The sequence below is a fragment of the Schistocerca gregaria genome, chromosome 1, assembly GCF_023897955.1.
Source record: "Schistocerca gregaria isolate iqSchGreg1 chromosome 1, iqSchGreg1.2, whole genome shotgun sequence".
NCBI lineage: Eukaryota > Metazoa > Arthropoda > Insecta > Orthoptera > Acrididae > Schistocerca > Schistocerca gregaria.
In genome coordinates, this window is record NC_064920.1 from 824,148,630 (window position 1) to 824,170,249 (window position 21,620).

Below are 21,620 nucleotides of genomic sequence, written 5' to 3' on the forward strand. Positions count from 1 at the left end.
TAGCATCCTTACAATATTTTTCTTGAAAGAGGAAGCCACCTGGTAGAATTTTTTGCAGAGCATAACTTAATCATAGTTAACACTTGGTTCAAGAATCATGAAAGAAGGTTGTATAAATGGAAGAACTCTGGAGATATTAAAAGGTATCAGATAGATTACATAATGCTAAGACAGAGATTTAGGAACCAGGTTTTAAATTGTAAGATATTTCCAGGGGCAGATGTGGACTCTGACCATAATCTATTGGTTATGAACTGTAGATTAAAACTGAAGACACTCCAAAAATGTGGGAATTTAAGGAGATGGGACCTGGATAAACTGAAAGAACCAGAGGTTGTACAGAGTTTCAGAGAGAGCATAAGGGAACAATTGACAGGAATGGGGGAAAGAAATACAGTAAAAGAAGAATGGGTAGCTTTGAGGGATGAAATAGCGAAGGCAGCAGAGGATAAAATAGGTAAAAAGATGAGGGCTAGTAGAAACCATTTGGTAACAGAAGAAATATTAAATTTAATTGATGAAAGGAGAAAATATAAAAATGCAGGAAATGAAGCAGGCAAAAAGGAATACAAACGTCACAAAAATCAGATCGACAGGAAGTGCAAAATGGCTAAACAGGGATGGCTAGAGGACAAATGTAGGGATGTAGAGGCTTATCTCACTAGGGGTAAAATAGATACTGCCTACAGGAAAATTAAAGAGACCTTTGGAGAAAAGAGAACCACTTGCATGAATATCAAGAACTTTGATGGAAACTCAGTTCTAAGCAAAGAAGGAAAGAAGAAAGGTGGAAGGAGGATATAGATGGTCTATACAAGGGTGATGTACTTGAGGACAATATTATGGGAATGGAAGAGGATGTAGATGAAGATGAAATGGGAGATATGATACTGCGTGGAGAGTTTGACCGGGCACTGAAAGACCTGAGTCGAAACAAGGCCCCCAGAGTAGACAGCTTTCCATTAGAACTACTGACAGCCTTGGAAGAGCCAGTCCTGACAAAACTCTACCATCTGGTGAGCAAGATGTATGAGATGGGTGAAATACCCTCAGACTTCAAGAGGAATGTAATAATTCCAATCCCAAAGAAGGCGGGTGCTGACAGATGTGAAAATTACCGAACTATCAGTTTAATAAGTCACAGCTGCAAAATACTAACGCGAATTCTGATAAATGCCGATCTTGGGGAAGATCAGTTTGGATTCTGTAGAGCTGCAAAATACTAACGCGAATTCTGATAAATGCCGACCTCGGGGAAGATCAGTTTGGATTCCGTAGAAATGTTGGAACACTGACCCTACGACTTATCTTAGAAGAAAGATTAAGGAAAGGCAAACCTAAGTTTCTAGCATTTGTAGACTTAGTGAAAGCTTTTGACAATGTTGATTGGAATACTCTCTTTCAAATTCTGAAGGTGGCAGGGGTAAAATACAAGGAGCGAAAGGATATTTACAATTTGTAGAGAAAGCAGATGGCAGTTATAAGAGTCGAGGGGTATGAAAGGGAAGCAATGGTTGGGAAGGGAGTGAGACAGGTGAGCAAGCAATAAAATCCATGGAGAAGAAATATAAACTTTGAGGTTCGCCGATGACATTGTAAACCTGTCAGAGATGAGGATAATGGAATGTAGTCGAACTAAGTTGGGAGATGCTGAGGGAATTAGATTATGAAATGAGACACTGAAAGTGGTAAAGGAGTTTTGCTATTTGGGGAGCAAAATAACTGATGATGGTCGAAGTACAGAGGAAATAAAACGTAGATTCGCAATGGCAAGGAAAGTGTTTCTGAAGAAGAAAAATTTGTTCACATCGAGTATAGATTTAAATGTCAGGAAGTCGTTTCTGAAAGTATTTGTATGGAGTGTAGCCATGTATGGAAGTGAAACGTGGACGATAAATAGCTTAGACAAGAAGAGAATAGAAGCTTTCGAAATGTGGTGCTACAGAAGAATGCTGAAGATTCGATGGGTAGATCACATAACTAATGAGGAGGTATTGAACAGAATTGGGGAGAAGAGGAGTTTGTGGCACAGCTTGACGACAAGAAGGGACCGGTTGGTAGGACCTTTTTAGAGGCATCAAGGAATCACAAATTTAGCATTGGAGGGCAGCGTGGAGGGTAAAAATCGCAGAGGGAGACTAAGAGATGATTACACTAAGCAGATTCAGAAGGATGTAGGCTGCAGTAGGTACTGGGAGATGAAGAACCTTGCACAGGATAGAGTAGCATGGAGAGCTGCATCAAACCAGTGTCAGGACTGAAGACCACAACAACCACCATACGTACTTGAGAGCATTCGATGAGACTAACACTTCCCCCAAATGATGAGAATTGGGCTCATAAACTGACATTTTTAATCAAGAACAACTTGATGCAGACACAAATCAACTAATGTTTGAATGATGTTATGTTGAGTGAGGTCCAAGCTAACTGCCTGACGTCTGTGATCTGTTTCTTTCGACCGCTACTTACGGTTGTCGCCACCTATCAGTAAACGTGGAAGAAAAGTTGTACTTCTACCAGGTGTACAACTGGTAGAACAGATAGTTAGGAGCCCACTCTTGATGAAAATATATGGGATATAATGGCAACAAATAGACCTGACCACCTTGAGGATCTCCACATCGAAACTGGGATCAGTGACTGTGATATGGTTGTGGCAAGAATGATTACAAAGGATAACTAAAACAAGCAGAAAGCTATATATGTTCAGTAAATTATACAAAAAGTCAGTCGTGCCATATCTCAGTGAGGAAGTTGAAACTTTCAGCACAGGGAAGGAGCATGTAGGAAAACTGTGGCTCACATTTAAGAGAGGAGTTGACCATGCACTAGATAGATATACATCCAGTAGAATAGGTCATAATGAGAGGGAACTTCCAATCACTGTGAAGAAACTTCTAACTGCATAATAGGAGTAAAACAAAGTGTAGGGCTATACATAGAGAGACACTGAATGAAACCATTTGACACTCAGCAGAGCAATGCGTGTTGTCTTCGATGAATAACATAGCAGGATATTTTCAAATGATATTACATGTGTAATGGTGTGACGCATGTCAACAATCTTGTGCGGTATGTTGGCCTGTCCTTTGCCTAGTATGTGGCCAACCATTGGTCTTGGATATCTGTTGTCTAATGCAATTTCTTTGTGGTGTTGGCTTGTCAATATTTGTACTTAAGTATGACTGTACTGTAAGCGCAGCTCCTGTTTGTGTAAACTGAAGAACATAAAAACCATACTCCAATTTTGTTACACCTTTTTCTTACCACTACACTTCTTTTAGTATCGTCTTACATTTGTTGCTTACAACAGACCCAGAGAGCACTATAGTCGAAACATTGGACCCAGATTTGGGGGTGTCAGACTCAAATCCAAGTCTGACCATCCATATTTAGATTTTATCTGGTTTCCCTAAATCACTTAATTCAAAGGTGTGGACAATTTTCCTGCACCAATCCCTGCTTATGCTCTATTGCAAATGACTTTGCTCTCAGTGGGACATAAGGGTTTAACCTGCTTTTACAGTTTTACACATATAGTGATAAATATTTATAATCTTCATTCTCATTTTTCTCTCATTCAGAGACTCACTATATATGCCTTTTATTTTACACAGTGACTTTTGAGTCATCTTGAATAACTGTAATTCAGTAACTAGTAATATTGTTAGATGTATGTGCCGTAGCGGTATAAATGCAAGACAGAAAATTCAAAGTCCACAGTCTGCCTGTCTACAAAAATATTGTTTTATGTAGCTACAACATATGTCAGTAATAGTGTGTACTACAGCTTATCAATAATTAATTGGAAGCTTGTAACAATATGTCATAAGCAACTTATTTATGCATAATGTAATGGTGTGATTATAGTAAATCAGATAACATTTCTGCTTGTGTTTCCTGTATTTATTGCTTTATTTTTTCCCAAAGATAAATATGCATTTTATCACAAAATACAGTATAAGGGTCTGTAGCGAATGTGAAATTAATGGACCTTTTTTTCCTAATCATCTCTTAAAGGATATTTGCCTCTGGACTCTTGGAAACTTGGCAGGAAGTGGTGAGAAGCCTTGGTCAATATTAAAAACTCAAGGTCTTTTGCCAAAGATTCTGCAACTCATTACTATGGGAAGTGTCATTCAGTCAGCAGTTTATGCTCTTATGATGTACACAAGGACAGGAATCACTTTTATAGAGTAAGTTTTTAGAAGGCAAGAAGTTAGTTCTTTTTGTGATCTTGTGCAGTTTCAATGACAAAAAGCAGCAGTTTAAATTTACTGTAATTTTATAATGACAATAACTCATGATTGCAACTGTGAGGTGTAAATATTATAGGATAAAATGGCTTTATACAGTATTCATAGTTGTTCGAAACAAAGCTCACATTTTTAGAAGAACTGAAAGATAGTAGAAACTGGATTTAATAACTAACAATAAATTTTATTTACGCTCTAAGACAAAAAAGTCAGTATTGCATTTGTCCACCTCTGTCCCTTATGCGAGCAGTTATTCGATTTGGCATTGATTGATAGAGCTGTTGGATGCCCTCCTGATGGATGCTGTGCCAAATTATGTCCAGTTGGTGCATCAGACCATCAAAATCCCAAGCTGGTTGGAGGACCCTGCTCATATTGCTCCAAATGTTCTCATTTGGAGAGAGATCTGGTGACCCTGCTGAACAAAGTACAGTTTGGCAAGCACGAAAACAAGCAGTAGGCACACTCATTGTGTGTGGGTGAGCATTATCTTGCTGAAATGTAAGCCAAGATTGCTTGCCATGAAGGGCAACAAAACGGGTTGTAGAAAATTATTGACATAACACTGTGCTGTAAGGGTGCTGCGGATGACAACCAAAGAGGTCCTGCTATGAAAAGAAATGGCACCCCAGATCATCGGTGACAGTCAGATTGGTATCCCACCACTGTCTGGGGTGTCTTGACCCATCTCTGGCCTGCAGTCTCATTGACTGGAGTAGAATAGTCTTCACTTTTGAGCCCTGCCTCGAACTGAGCTCTAGTGACCAGCAAAGAAATATCTTGGAACCTATAACCATATTTTAAATACTAGTCATAAAAAGACACATAATTTACAGGTAGGAGGAAAGGTATCATCAGAGAAAAAATGAGATAAGGTGGAAGAGGCATAACAAAGAAGCTTGGGTACAAAACATGACATAATAAAGTGACAAAACAACACAAAAAGATTTGCTGTAGTAATATGAGTAACAAGGGTGTAAAGATGGAGGGAAGATGAGAACTGCTGCCTAGTGATAATTGAAGAACTGGCTTCACAATGTGATGAGAATATTTTATTTGATGCTAGTTTGGCACATTGGATACAGCTGATGATCATTTTATTCAGCAGTCTCATTGTTAACATGACATTTATTTATTTGTCCAGGGTTCATCTTATAAAGATATGGAAAGTGCTTTAACAAATATGTATGCAAATGCTGCACACAGAATCATGATTTGGGGCAGTGGTGAGGGTGTCCTTGGTTGATGCTTGGTTCCTGTCTGAGTTAGGAACATGGAGTAAAAGGTTTTTGGTTGAGACAGGACCAGTGGCCATTTGTATAGCCATTCAAACAGCTCTCTTACTGTAGATATGTTACAGTATGCTGTGCAAGATTTGAATGACAAACCAGCACTTAGGGAAACTGTGCAGATTGATTAATTCCTTTTGCAAAAAAATTTAATTGGGCTGAAATTAATGCTCGGCCAATGGCACCATTTATACTTGCACTCTTCAGATTTTACATGCAAAAACCATCCCCTCATTCAGATATTATGTGCAAAAACAGTCGCCTTTTAAATACATTGGACTGGAGCAAGACTGTTGGTTCAAATTTGGTCCTCTGGTGTATCCAATCTTGATCTAAGATAAATTTTAACCATTTGAAAAAATCTTGCTTTTTTTGGATTTTATATGCAGAAAACACATTTTTCTGGAAGGTTTGGAAGCAAGCCACTTGTATGTGCTAAACTTGTACGAATCAGTTCAAACTTTTGATGAAGGTAAATACAAGTCCAAATGAATTTTTTAAATTCAGTAATCATACTAATTGTTGAGACACAATCGTTTAAAGTTGACCTAAATGTAGCTTGTAAAATTTGTTCTTACATGAATTGAATGTGCAGAAATTTTTTTAAAAGTGGATCATATAAATGAAAAATACTTTCTTACAATGAAATTGAAAACCCACTTTTAAAAATCTACCTTCATTCAGATTTTCTGTGCAAAAACACTTTTTTTTAGTTAAAAGTGTGCCACTTTTGTGTTCCAGACTTGTGCAAATTGTTTCAAATTCTTGGAGAAGGTAGACAAATACATGTAATTAATGGTTGTACTATTGCTGCTTTGTGGAAGCTTTATCTGCTGCCACAATATAAGCAACATGATTTGAAAAACAATAAAAAGACCTATGTTGGATCAGATGTTGCCTGAGTCAACAGAAATCTGCATTGTTTGCCAAGGTATCAAGGTATGGCAGTCCAGTGTCAAAATTATGGTAAATGAACTAGAATGAAAAATGGTCCTACATAGCACAAAAAAGGTGAATATGTCCTGGGCAGAGTTAGGGATGTAAAAGAAGCGAACTAGCTTTTTGACCTATATGCCAGCTTCAAAGACATTTAAATCGAAACATTTTGATATATTCACACTCTTTTATGAGTTAACCCTACTTCCCTAGTGCATAGAGTTCTCTTTACTGCAATGCATTGGCACACATGCATCATGCAGTTTATAGAGCAAGGCCCCTGATCCTGTGCTCAAAAGGCAGATGATTTGTCAGCCATAGTAAACAATACATAAAATCATATAGCTGAAGAGCATATCTGAAATAGCTAAAAAAGTTTTTCTGGTGAAATAAAATTTCTGGAGGTGAATTTGTTCCTTGGGGATGCTACAACAATTTTTTGTTTCTAGGTTGGAGGGGGGGGGCGGTCATTTCCTCCCCCCCCCCCCCCCTCAGGGGACAATTTCTCTCCCAAATCCACCCACTGATAAACGTATGGTGAAGAATGTAAAACCAAATAGACACTAATTTATGCTTTTAGAGAGTGGGATGCATCTGCAATAGTAAGTATCTGACAGTGGGGGTGGACCTGTAATAGAAAGTGTGGAAGAGGGGGGGGGGGGGGGGTTGCACCCATCCTAAACATTAGTGAAGTGTTGCATCATATTGCACAACATGACAAATTCCTTGTTGGATGACATGATGGCATGTACCATGTTACACAACATGACGTGATGTATCGTCTTACTTTACTTGACACGATGCATTATGTTATGTGACTTGGGTACTAGTACTAACAAGTAAAAAAGTGAGACTATGTCATGATGTTTTCATCTAAATGTCTTAAGTGAAAAAGCTAGTTCCATTCTTTTACATCCCTAATTCTGCCCGGGACATATTCCCCTTTTTTGTGCTGATATGAACTCCAGCCCATTCGGAAAATTGACTCTGGATCCGTAAACATGCCGTGGTGCCCCATGCACGTCTTCATGTCCACACTTCACCTGAAAAACTGAGTTGGCACCCCACAAAAAGTGAGATGTTGAAGTTAGGAGAATGATGTTACTATCATGCACTGTAGACCTTGGCACATGGTTTTCCTGTCAAAGCATTACATTGTAATCGTGTATTGTGATGTGACAAGGTGTTGTAGTTATCCCCTTGCATTATTAACCATTGATCTTGATTCCTCTAAGTACCCTTTGTGTGTGTAGTATGTATTACTTATGAAAAATGTTGTAGCTGCATTTTTGAACAGATATATTTTAATAGTCTTTTTCATCTTCTTGAACAATTTATTGTATAATTTCATTCCCTAATAGAAAGTTCTGTTTCAAGTTTATTTGTTTTTGTAGACAACTGGCTTGTGTTCCATCATTATGTGTATAACTGTTAGTTAAATACTTAATAATGTTTTTCTCAGTATGTAAAACAGATAGGTAGCTAGACTAATTTGTTAGAGAAAGGATACCTAGTTTGTTGAAACAATTCTTTAGGATGAAGTGGTCTAATACTTTTGTTACTATTCTTATGGCCCATGCATTTTAAAAATGGTGTCCATGTTTTGTGACAAAAAATTCCGATTACTAAGAAATGAATATGTAGGAGTAGTATGTCAAAATAAGACATTGGCTGTTACAAACTGATGATAGAATCCTAAGAGCAAAACTTTCTGTTGGTGTTATTTTTGCCAATACCTTGGTGTGTGTATTCCATGTCAATTGACAATCACAATTCATCTTTAAAAACATTGTGTTTGTAATGCTTTAGTTTATCATCTATACTTAATCCAACAGGACTGTTTTGCCTCTTAATGCTGTAGTGCATACTGTTTATTTTCTTTATACTCAGTGTTAACTTATTACATTCTGCCCAATTGTGAACATCCTTCAGGGTTTCAGTTTCTTTTACTAATAGGAGTTCAGTGACTATAATGTTCTCATAAGCAAAGAGAACCTGTCTGGAAAGTCATTGACATACAAGGTGTCCATAATTAAAGTTCCAGTTTCAAAACGCCATAGAAAGATTACTACTGATCAGAATGACATCAAATTTGAACTGCGTATTATTGATTAGAGATGGGTAAAACTGTTATTTTCAGAGATTAGATGAGAACTGGTCACTCATGTCTTTGACAGCTGTTTGATCAACTCCTTTCCTCCCTCTGCCACATTGCACTTTGAAAGAAGCTTTCTTTTTGAATTTTGTAATCAGTTTCTCCAGATCCCTAGCAGACATCAGACCAGTGCCTTTTTTCATAACCTTGAGTTTGTGGAACTTCTGCAGGGCTACTGGCATACAGTTACTGTTCTTGTAAAAGAGCTTTATCAGCAGCATGCAATCCTTCATGGACACAGTCATGTAGGGAATCTCGTACACAAACTGAGGAACAGCTGTGTGCTGCACATCTATTGGTGTGCATATTCTGATGCTGGCCAAATTTTCATAAATTTTTTTTGTTCGTTGATGTTTCCCCTTTGTGTCAATAATACACTGTTCAAATTTGACATCATTCCGAGCAGTATTTCTCTTTCTATAGTTTTTTGAAACTGGCACTTTAATTATGTACACCCTGTATATTAAGAACAATTAGACACAGTACAACTCCGTGAGGAGTATATATGTTTCTTGTCTGACAAGTGCTTAATTAAAAATCATACTTGAAATGATTCTAGGCCACCTTATTCCATGCTAAAAAATGTAAAATGGCTTCCAAGGATTAATGTACAATATGTGTGGTGGTGAACAATCAATGTTCTCAGAATATATAGAAGAATATTTTATTATTAATGTATGTAAACAGAAAGGGTAGCAAATTGTCTCCTCCTGGCAATGACAGTGGTGCCTCCAGACACTGATTCAATCCAGATCTTCTGTTTAATGTAAGCAGCTGCCTAAATAATTAGGCCATGCAAACAGATATTTCTGTTCCTTCAGGACATTTCAATTTCATCCATTGGGTATGTAGGGACTGTGCTGTTAAATAAAATGATTTCGTGGAGGGGTGGGGCATTACCACAGACCTGTCTGTAGATTATTAGTAATGGGTTGACAATATGATGTGTTCGCGAGCTGAATCAGTGCAGTGGAAAGCGTCTGCATGCCAGAAACCGATATTTGATCACTTTCACAGAATGCTAAGACAAGATTCAGAAAGCCACATAATAATCGATCTCACTGACATCATCTGGACGAGTAAACAGTGAAAATCCCTGCTAAAGGGCTTGGTTGTAGTGTCTGGATCCCACTCCAGCTACTGCTGAGTGTGGGTGCCAACGAGTCCTCTCCATTTAGCTCGGCCCTCCAACCACTTTTTTTTCCTCCACTTGCTGCCAGATAACACCTTTCCTTTCCACAGATATTCTCACTCCCTTTTTCCATTGTGTTCTTGGGTGCCCTCTAGGTCTTTTTCCATCCCTCTTTAGTTCTTCCACAATTCTGGGAAGTCTCTGCCCATGCATCCTCTTAACATGCCTTGTATCATCTTAATCTCTTTTTTCAAATTCTTCCCTCATACTTTCTTGTTTAAGGTCCTTTCTAATATCTGCATTCCTTACTCTGTCCATTCTTATTTTTCCCTTAACTGCTCTGAGAAATTTCATTTCCCCTGCTTGCAGTCTGCTCCAACCCCTTTCTGTCACTGTCCATGTTTCTCCCCCATAGGTAACCATAGGGAAGTAATAACTCTTATACATAAAAAGTTTTGCTTTTTCTGAAGCTTCCTTATTGCAAATCAGGTGTTTTATTGTTTGGTAGAAATTGCCTCCCTTCTGTAACCTCCTATTAATTTCATTGGTTATTCTTCCATCATTAGATATTTCACTCCCTAAATAAGTGAAACTGTTTACCACTTTAACGGGTTCTGCATTCATAAGTAATATTCCCATTGGTCCCTTTCTCTTCTAAATTCCATTACTTCACTCTTATCTTTATTTATTTTTAATCCATGCCTTTTCATTATTTCGTTCCACATGTCAAGTTTTAACTGTACATCTACCTCTTTATCGCCCCCTATTACCATATCATGTGCAAAAATCATATTTTTGTCTTTTTCGTTTACTGTATCTTTAACTGCCCTATTCATTTCATCACAATATTAAAAGGTACAGGAGGTAGAATATTTCCTTGTTTAAGTCTTTTTCTTATTTTGAAGTATTCAGAGTTCCCCAATGGTGTTCAAATTCTACAATTGTGTCCTCTGTACATTGTCTTTATTACATTAATATATCCATCTTCTATACCTATCTTCTTCATTTCTTCCCTGAGTCTTTCCCTGTTAACTGAGTCATATGCCTTTTCTATGTCTACAAAAACCATTATCACCCTTTAGTTATACTCCCAACTTTTTTCCATCAGTTGACGGATAGAAAATATCAGATCAGTTGTGCTTCTTCCTTTTCTATACCCATGTTGTTCTCCACTCAGCTCCATTTCTATCTTTTCACTTATTCGAATTAGTAAAATTCTTTCAAAAATCTTGGCTGTGTGACTCATAAGGGTTATTCCTCTGAAGTTTTTACAAAGTCTTTTATTGCCTTTTCTGAAAATGGGAACAATGTCTCCTCTTCTCCAATCATCAGGTATTGTACTATTTCTCCACACACTTGACAGTACTCTGTACAGCCACTGCATATGCTGCTCTTATCATGTCAACTGATACTTCATCAGATCCTGGGGCTTTCCCTCCATTCATCTTCTTCACATCTATTTCCATTTCTTCCCATGTAATTTGACCTGATTCTGCTTCCCAACTTCTCTCAACTTCTCCATTATTGATTGTTTCCTGTTGTACCTGTTCCTCAGTGTTTTAACAGTTTCTTAAAATGTTCTCTTCAGAGATCTTTTATATTCCCTGGATCTTCAATCACAGTACCATCCTCTCTTTAAATCTTTACTGGTACTTCAGAAGCCTTCCTTTTATTTTTCATCATTTAATAGAACGTTTTCTTATTGCTCTTCCCGTGCCTTTTTCTTTGCTGTTTCCACTGTTTCTTTGTACTTCTTCTTTTCCTGTATATATCTTTTACGGTCCTCATCATTTTTAGTTTCCACCATTTTTTCCATGCTCCATTTCTTCTAACTGCTTGGATTGTGGTATAATCCCACCAACTAGTCTGTCTTACTTTTTCCTTTCAGATGCTTTACCACATACTTTTTGTTCTGTTACAACTAAAGTGTCTTTGAATAAACCCCATTATTTTTCTTCACCACAGAAAACTGATTTTGGAAATTTTTGTGTGATTAATTCTCTATACTTCTCTGCACTTTCACTCTACTTCAGTTTCCAAACTCATATCCTCAGCACTTTCTTCTGTTTTCTGTTTTTCGCACACTGATTCATTTTCCATTGTCCCACCAGTAATCTATGGTCTCCATCTGCACTCACATTTGGGATTACCTTCACATTTGTTACTTTCTCTCCCCATTCCCTATCTACTAGAATATAATCAGTTACGCTCTCAGTTCTTCCATCCCAACTGTATCTGCTGATAACATGACTTTCTCTCTTCGTAAACCAGCTGTTTGCTATTTTCATTCCATTCCTCTGGCACAAACCCAGGAGTCTTCTCCTTTTTCATTTCTGCCTCCATATGCAAAACATCCCAATACTTGCTCAGATCCCTTTCTCTCTTTGCCTACGTGAGCATTAAAATCTCCCATCACCATATTAGCACTCTCTATATGGTTCTCTAATTCATCTTTTCTTTGCTTCATCCCACTTGAGGTGCATAAATCTGGATAACTTTTAGTGTTTCTTTTTGGAATCTCGGGTTTAAGATTATGATTCTGTCTGATAGATATCTCACACTTTCAATACAGTTTTGTACATTCTTATTCACCATCACTGCCACACTGTTTCTTCCAAACCTGTTATTCCCACTCCAATACAGTTTTCCTCCTCCTCTCATATTCTTCTCACCTATTCCCTTTCACTTCATTTTGCTTAATCCCAAAATATCTAACTTTCTCTCTGTTAGTACATCTGTCAATTCTTCCATTTTTGCACTGAGGGTTAATATGTTAAGGTTAGTTTTTAGTCTGTTTGGTTTCATTTTCTTGCACTGATGAATATCATCCCATCATTCACACCAGTACTTGAAGAAGCAGTGGGGTCAAATCCTGAGCGGATTGTTCCAAGGCTCATCTGCATTTAGAAAGCAGTATATAAAGACTTTCCTACTGGCTTGCTAGGCCTAATGCACGAAACGATTTTCTGTTGGGGTTGTGTCCCTTCGCCTTTGGAGTTTCTCCTCCACCAAAAGGCAGTGGTTCCCTTCTCATTTAATCCCCAGAAAGGAGGGGTGCCACATTTGGTATCTTTGTCGCTCCGAAGTCTTTCTTCTCTGCCATTGCTGCCATTAAGGTCTTCACCTCTAACCCTGGGCATGGGTTCCATGTTATACCCCATGGGATTGGGTCCCTGCCTGAACTCAGCCATCCTATCACTCTGACCTACTGAAGTGTAGGATGCCCACCCCCGCGACGTGGATGCGCCAGACAGGAATTACGCTAGTGGAGCAATACGGAAGGGGACCCTACCTGTCTGGAGTGGGTTAATGATTGTGTATCATGCCACAATCAAAGGCTAAATTTGGTGCCCACTCCAAATGTGCTACCAATAGCAGATTACATCAGCTATGTGGTGCATGCTGTCACTGGAAGCAGCAGAAAAGGTTTGCATTCAAACCTGTAGAGTACTTACCAAGCAGAGGCATTAGAATCTGCTGTGTTCAAACCAACAAGTTTATAGCAAGGTTTGGATGATATATTTTTGGTGTAGCTATGTGGAATTAAGAAACCTGAGAGTTCCAAACAGATCTCTGGATCATAGTATATATAGAAAACCCACAAACTCTGATCTCTCTCTCTCTCTCTCTCCATACATCGAGCCACCACCAGAAATCACAAAGAAATTTTATGCTAAAGATTCTGGTCCATAGAGCTCAAACATATTCAGACAAGGAGAGACTTTTTGAAGAATTTTATCAGGTTTTGCAGTCAAAATCAAGAACTCCTGAGAAAGAGGTATAGACTGAGATGGAGAAAGAGAATCCGCAATTCATTTACCTACTTAATGCTGGATGAGTATCCAGAAAGATTGGTAGACTTCTATTGAAACAATGCTTACATTGTATTTCACTCCCGTCAACAAAGATAAAAAGTCTTCTTTGTAATGTTAAAGATGATCTAGTCTCCAAACGTGGGATGTGCACCACATTCCAAGTGAAAGTGGGGTTTCTTACATAGGACAGACTTTGAGAACAATTGAGGAGAAATGCAAGGAAAATCTGCGACACACCCAACTAAAACAAGGGATCAAACCACTGCTCTGAATATTGCCATGAAGTGAAACTTGATGAGATTGGTATCATGGTGCAGACACCAAGTTTCTGGGACAGTTTGATGAAGGATTCTGTCGAAATAAAGATGTCCGATAACCTAATGAACGGGGAGAGAGGTTTCAGTTCAACCAAGGCTTTTGTCTCTGGCCCTCAATTTAGTAACTCCACACCAGCTATCAGATCTACCAGAGATGGGACATACTGAGATAATGTACATTTCACGATATATCAGCGCATTGTCTGAAAAATAAGAGAGCATGAAAGGGTGTAGTTAATGTTGGGAGTCAAACTCAAAACCAGCTATAAATAGCGGCGTGAGACCAACAACAGTTCACAGTCTGGTTGGAGTCAGTCAGTGAGTACACCTAAAGCACAACTCACCACATCTGCGGATGATGAGTGTGTTGGTCGTTGAAACTGTGCAAAACTGGAAGTGATAGGTTGGTTACATACCCAGAAGTACCGTATTTACTCAATCTAAGCCGCACTTTTTTTTTACGGTTTTTGTAATCCAGAAACATGCCTGCGGCTTAGAATCGAGTGCAAAGTAAGCGGCAGTTCTGAAAAATGTTGGTAGGTGCCGCCACAACTAACTTCTGCCGTCGAATTATGTAGCGCTACACGGGTATGCTTTGCAGGCACAAAGATAAATACTGGCGACAAAACCTCTGCGTCAGTAAATTAAAAAAAAAAAAGTGGAAGACGAGCTTTTTTTCACCGCTCCGAGTTTCGACCACTGCATTTTCATACTTTATCCAAGGAAGTAAATACAAATTCCGTATTGTTCATCTTCGAATGTAGCACCATTTCAGCGTACTATGAAAATCCGACTGGCAAGATTGTTTGGAATGTTTGTCAATATGGCCAACTCTACCTTCTGAATTTTTTCCTACCTGGGACAAGAGATCGTTGCTAATAAGAACTTTTATGAAATGTGAATCACATGCAGTATTCTCTTCACATTAAGAATAATACCAATATAAACATTTTGCCATGTATTCTTTCGTGTTTGCTGCTATCTCATTTAAATCCTGTCTGCCTAATAAACTACGAAACTAGAGTGAGACAACAGCAAACGTGGAATAATATACATATCATGTCATGTTTATATTTGTATTGTTCTTATGCCTAATAGTGATACAGTCAGAAATGAAGCACGGCAATTAACAAGATTTTTAAATCTAAGATGACTAATGTCTGTACAGAATGTAATGTACTACAGAGGCTTCTGCACAGATTTTCAACCAGAGAAAATTTTTCGCTAAACTCTCATTCAGAACATCTTCTATCATACGCAGTCTATTATTTGGTTCTTGTTGATCATTATCAAAGAAAGCAGCAGTGTAAGTAACAGCAAATAGCAAGCAGTCTCTTGCCATTGTTTCGCTAATGAGATGATTCCTCTTTTTTCTAAAAAAGCTGCGGCTGTGCGCACAAGAGCAAGGCATGCTGCGAGGGGCGGCAGGTCATAAACACTCTTTATCAGAATGCGACAAACAATGCATGACACAGTACAGTAATGCATTTTCAGCTTAGAGTGATGTAAACACCTATAACAAAGAGAATGGCATTTACCAGATCAAAGAAAAATAAGCAATCAATTCTAACCAGACAAAGCATGTGATAAGGGAATGGTACCCATATAAATACGGACGGAGCACCTGAGGCATAGCAATGGCTACATGGTAAAGCTTAACTGCTAAGCTTAAAACTCGAATCAAACTACTGTAGCTGTATCGTCATTCATTCGACCTAAATTGTATTACAGTGGACCAACTTTGTTTCGATTTGGATGTGCAGCCTAAAACTTTTCTCTCCCTTGGAATTTCGAGTCTCAAATTTCAGGTGCGGCTTAGATTCGGGAAAAATTTTTTTCCTTGATTTCGAGTCACATTTTTCAGGTGCGGCTTAGATTCGAGTAAATACGGTATACCATTATTGTAGAGAGTTTTGTGATGGCTATGGATCCAGTAATTTTCTTTGGATAGTCTTTAAACTCCCACAGATAATAACAATGCAGAAAAAGTGCAAAACTTGTGATCTGCTGACTAATAGTTAGATAAGTGGTATTCGATTTGTACCATAGCATGGTTCTCCAGAATTTTAACAAAAATGGTTCTGATAGGTCTGACCACTATGGGACTTAACATCTGAGGTCAGCAGTCCTCTAGAACTTAGAACTACGTAAACCTAACTAACCTAAGGACATCACGACCTCGCACACATCCATGCTCGAGGCAGGATTTGAACCTGCGACCGTAGTGGTCACGCGGTTCTAGACTGAAGCGCCTAGAACCATTCGGCCGCACTGGTCGGCGAATTTTAACAGTTTCAGATAGTGGGGAGACTGTGTGAAAATCATTTTTGTAAATCTTGCAGTTAAATGTACAAGTAACAGTTAGGATGCTGTAGTTCATATTTTCTGTAAGACATTGATGGGTGATTGTGATCCCGAACCTGGACGAAAAATGACAGTTGTGAACATCACGTGAAAGTACATTTTGTTACACTTTCTTAATGACGTATGTAAGTAAAATAAATATTTTGTTAATTGTTTGGTTTGAGTTAATGCTACATTTTGGTACTTCATTCTGTAGGAATGGCCACACTCATATTTACAATGTCCATTGTTCATTTTTTAGCCTGTGTGTAAGGTGGCCTTGCAGAGTGATGCTTTCAGTCATATACAGTGCCATCAGTAGTATGCTGCCTATGAAAGTTACAGCACTTCTTTTTCTATTTTCTAATCAGACAAATATTTTAATCAGTAAAAAAGTTTGTGTTTAGTGTGTGTTCTGATACACTAACAAATTTCATTCTGTAAGATTTGTTTTCAGATTCTAAGAAACTAAGGGGTGGATTAGTACTTAGCAGAATTTCCATTCCAAGGCATTGTATTAGACCCCTCCCAGGCTCCCACATGTATTTCCTGTTTTGTAGTTTCTTTTTCAGATTCTCTGTGGAGAGATTTTGTGTTCATATTGTGTTTAAGGTAAAAGACATGCAGATTACAAGTGCATCAAACCTAGTGGTGTAATGATATAATGATGACGTTAGTGCCAAGTCACAGTGTGGGGACAAAATTCTGCACACAAACACACACACACACACACACACACACACACACACACACACAGAGAGAGAGAGAGAGAGATAGACAGACACACACACACACACACACACACACACACACACACAGAGAGAGAGAGAGAGAGAGAGAGAGAGAGAGAGAGAGAGAGATAGAAAATGTGAGATTGAGCAATGGAATTGTCTCCTTTTGTCCTTCGACATTTAATTATAAACTTTGTCAACATAACATTAAACCACTAAGTGAGATCTTGTTAATTACATGTAATAGAGATCTGATTTATTATCTACAATGTTGTCATTTTTCTTTTATCAGGGACCATGAGCTTGAGTCAATTGCTGTGGAAAGTTGCCCGTTGATGTCAACAGAACCAACTGTTAACTGGGTCATTTATCTTCTGAGCTGCACTGAAAAGTGTGATATAATTATGCTTAAAAATTCTGTTGTCTCAAAAGCATCGAGCCTTTTGCTGGAATTGGTGAGAAAACTTGCCAGTGAAAATAAAAGCAATGATATAGTGACTGTAACAGCACTACTTAGAATTATAGGGAACTTGTGTGGAGGAAGGGAAGAATGTGTAGAGGAACTGATGCAGGGAGTAGATTCTCAGAAACACATGCTTGAATTGTTTGGGACACTTCTGAGTTCGCCATATCCTCATCTAAGATGTGAATCATTGTGGGTTATTGGAAATATTGCCAAACATTTGTGTGAACCAGAGATCTTCTTATCACAACTGGAACCAAGCCTTAGTAACACTCTCAAAGCCAACATTACACTGAATATATAATAATAGATGTGTAATAATAATTGATGTCAATTTAATATTTTGTATCTTGATGATAAGCAATATATATTTATGTTATGTATTTTGTTTTGTTGGGACAAGTATGTCCCAAAATTTATTGTTTGCTTGTATATGCCCATGAAGTTTAGTGAGTTACAAGACTTGCAGTAGCTTGTAAGAGTTGAGTTTGATTCCTAGCCACTCCTCAGATTTATTAGGTCTCTCAGCTTGTTATGGTGTATGGTCTACACAGAAATAGCTATAGTAATAGATAATGCTTTTTAGTTATATATACCATGTAAGCTCTGAACCTTTGATAAGTAACTTAAGTGATTAAAATAACCTGAAGCTATAGTGATTGGGCCATGGCAGGAAGCAGTGACTGTGTTGATGAAAAGAATACTGATATCGCGTAAAAGTACAAATTGCTATTGTGTAGTCTAGAATTTCTGTGTTAGGATTAATCTGCTGTAGAATATCATCTGTCTAGTAGAAGATGGGTATAGGATGTCTGTTGGAACAAGTCTAAGATTGGAAGGCAATAGATAGAAACAAGGGATTGAAGGGGCAATGGACAAGGAGGTCTTCTGTGAAAATTATTACAGAAATATTCTAATAATTGACAAGAGGGAAATACTGTGTACACTGACAATAGACCTACACAGTGTTCCATGGACGTCAACAACATTTGGCATTGTGTGTGTTATGATTAAAATTAAATGTCACAAGTAAGTTCAGTGTATTACATGTAAAACTGTAAATTTCTGTACACTCAGAAGGGAAACTCCCAGCGCACCCCCCTCCACCCCCCCCCCCCCCCTCAAATTTGGTGGTAAGATGGTCCAATGGATAGCCTGTCGAACACAGAACACAGATCAAGCAAAAAACAGGAAGAAAGTGTATTGAAATGTGAAAAAAAGGCAAAATAAAACGAGTGGCTGGTCCAATCTTAACAAGTGCAACATTGAGTGAAGTGTAAGAACTTTGGTGTTGTGGGTAAGTGGTCATAGTTTTGGACTGCAAAGCAGACAAGCCATGTTCGAAATTCCCTCTAGCTGTTTATTTTATTTTACTTTTTTACAACATTATGAACTGTCTATCCAGTCATTGAAATGTCTTTGTAGTTGTCATACTACTTATTGGTTATAGAATATGAGTAAATGCGATAAGTAGTGAGAACAAGATACCTCATAGACCTCTCACAGAAATGAAAACAACAAATAAATGGATGTGGACTATTTTACAATAAAGGAATTCAAGAGTAAAAACTTCCAAAATGGAATGCAACTTTAAAAATGTTAAAAACATTTGTTTTGACGGAGCACAGAGAAACTAACTGTTTGTGAAACTGTTGCATTCATTTGTTGGAGCTTATGTGACAAACTATTATGTTTTCATCATTTCCTTGGGAGTGATCACATTCATATCCACACAAACACCTAAATTGGGCAAGGAGGCATATCTCACTCCCTCACCAGATATACAGATCTTTTATTGTTTATTGCAGTGAAGTGCAGCACATTGTATTATTATTGTTAGAACTGTAAGGTGGAGAGAAGTTGCACACAGAATTCCAAATACCCAAGTTGTCTAATTTCTATTGCTGAGGAACTAGATGGCTCAGTGATCAAGAAAACATTGACAAATGACCTTCTGAGGACATTGAAGGACTGCCAAAAAGCCATATAACATTTGTAGTTGACACATGGTAACTTACCTAGTGTCCGAACTCAGTCATACCACATACTGTCAGAATGCTAACTGAAGAGCACTCAGTGGTTTACACCAGACAGTTTTAAGTCGAATCGTGTTACACGATTTTAAATTAATAAACATGGCATATAGGTACCAGAAAGAGATATTGATCAGCATAGACTAAAAGACGGCTAAGTGACTAAGTGACAGACTACTAATTCAAAGGTTCAGAGTTGTAGGTGGTCTCCAGAAATTTTTGTCAGTTGCGCCTTTATGTAGGTGATAAATGCCAAGTAACATAGTGGTTCAGAGTCCGCATCAGACTATTGATTCTCCGTTAATAAGCTGGGTATATCACTAAATATTTTATCATGATGTAAATAAAACAGAAAGAAACTTCCACATGGGAAAAATATTTTATCATTTACATATGATTGGATGGTAGGTCTGTTCACAGATGAAAAGAGTATCTGGTAGAAAGGTTGCTAACAGCGAGGAAGGTGAATGTATTTCTACGTCCATATCAGTCTATCTCTTAGTCAAACTGCTGAAGCAATCAAATGAAGCTATAAGATTTGCCCTAAAAGTAGAAAATGCTATTGGTAAAAAGTATAAGAATTTCTTTGAGACTGCAGTTATTCATTTTAATCTGCCATGCCGAAGTGGAGGATTAAATGCTGCAAGTTGGTACGTTTCCAAATGGCTGGGCTTAAAATTTCTGTCTAAAAGTGCATGAATTTAACTGTGTATACTTTCATTAAACGAAATTTTAGTAAGGTTATGTGTAGAATATGGCAAGGATTTGAAGAGAAATGTGTGTTTTGTAAGTGAAGAGATCAGTAGTTTGGAAAATATGCAACTTACTTGTGACACTTTAGTTATTGTGGTGCATACCACTAGAAGAGTAGTAGAAACTGGCAATCTGTCAGAAAAATAATTGAATGTATATTTTGTCAAGGCTGTATAAAAAGCCGAAAAAGTTTTGCATTTCTGCGAATATGTGTGGGCTTAGATTCATAGGCAGCAGGGAATAAAATAACATATCTCATGAACTTAAAAAAGTAACAATGTTAAAATAAAAGCAAAACAATAGCCAAAATAAAGGCAGTATGGATGAGCACATTGGTGAACTGGAAATCTGCTGCTGGGTAACATTCAGTATTGTGTTTCTCCATCCCATAGATTGTAACATGCTTGGATCCTCAGTGGACTGTCCATCAGGTTATCAAAACATTTCTGCTCAAGAACATTCTCGCTAAATGATGGTAGCCCTAGAGCAGTCATCCAACGCGTGATGATGCACTGCAAGTTTCAACTGGCATTAGGCATACTCAGTTTTTTTTTTTTTTTTCATGTCTGCCGATACCACAAGCTTTTCCATTCAGTTGATTCCTACCTCCAGCAGGGATGAGTTTACAACATAGACACTGCATATTTTTCGATTAACATGACAAAAGATGAACCCGTTGTGAAATGTTGACTGAAGGGCTGGACAGTAAGTTGGAATATCCCATCATTCTACTATCCAGCACTCAGTTATCCTTGTTAGTGATAAGAGAGTGTCCATGATGTGAGTGGTCCACCTCCCACCTGAGCCAGATGCCGCATGGACAAGATGTCCGTTGATACTTGGTTGCCTAATACTCTTCCTTCGTAATTGTCAGACCTCATGGAAATCCCACACTTGTAAGTGAAAAGAACAGACACTATTGACTCAGTTTCCATACCAGTCTTTCCCTTGTCCACCTTCTTCATATGGCATAGTGCTGTGAGACATTAACTGTTTTCTGTAATAGACATTTAGATGCCATGTACTGTCACTTCAAAAAGAAGGAAGAAAGAAAGAAAGTAAGTAAGTAAGTAAGAAAGTAAGTAAGTAGCCTGCTCGGTTGGCCGTGCAGTCTAACGCATGGCTTTCCAGGTGGGAAGGAGCACCTGGTTCCCGGCATGAATACGCCTGGAAGATTTGTGTCGAGGCCTGGAGAACCAGCCAGTCTGTGGATGGTTTTTATGCGGTTTTCCATCTGCCTATGCGAATGCGGGCTGCTTCCCCTTATTCCGCCTCAGTTACACTATGTTGGCGATTGCTGCGCAAACAAGTTCTCCACGTACGCATACACCACCATTACTCTACCACACAAACGTAGGGGTACACTCATCTGGTCTGATACGTTCCTTGGGGGG

General features: G+C 38.2%; 1 protein-coding gene across 2 annotated transcripts in view; it reads left to right on the top strand.

Moving 5' to 3' along the window:
• Nucleotides 1-17,821, top strand: part of LOC126271548 (transmembrane and coiled-coil domain-containing protein 6) — a 46,809-nt gene extending 28,988 nt beyond the window's left edge. For both annotated transcript variants that reach the window (XM_049974163.1, XM_049974162.1), the window contains exons 3-4: nt 4,024-4,199; nt 17,270-17,821. In XM_049974163.1, coding sequence (XP_049830120.1) covers nt 4,024-4,199; nt 17,270-17,744 — 651 coding nt within the window. In that variant the 3' untranslated portion in view covers nt 17,745-17,821. The remainder of the gene's footprint in view (nt 1-4,023; nt 4,200-17,269) is intronic.
• The last annotated feature ends 3,799 nt before the right edge of the window (nt 17,822-21,620 follow it).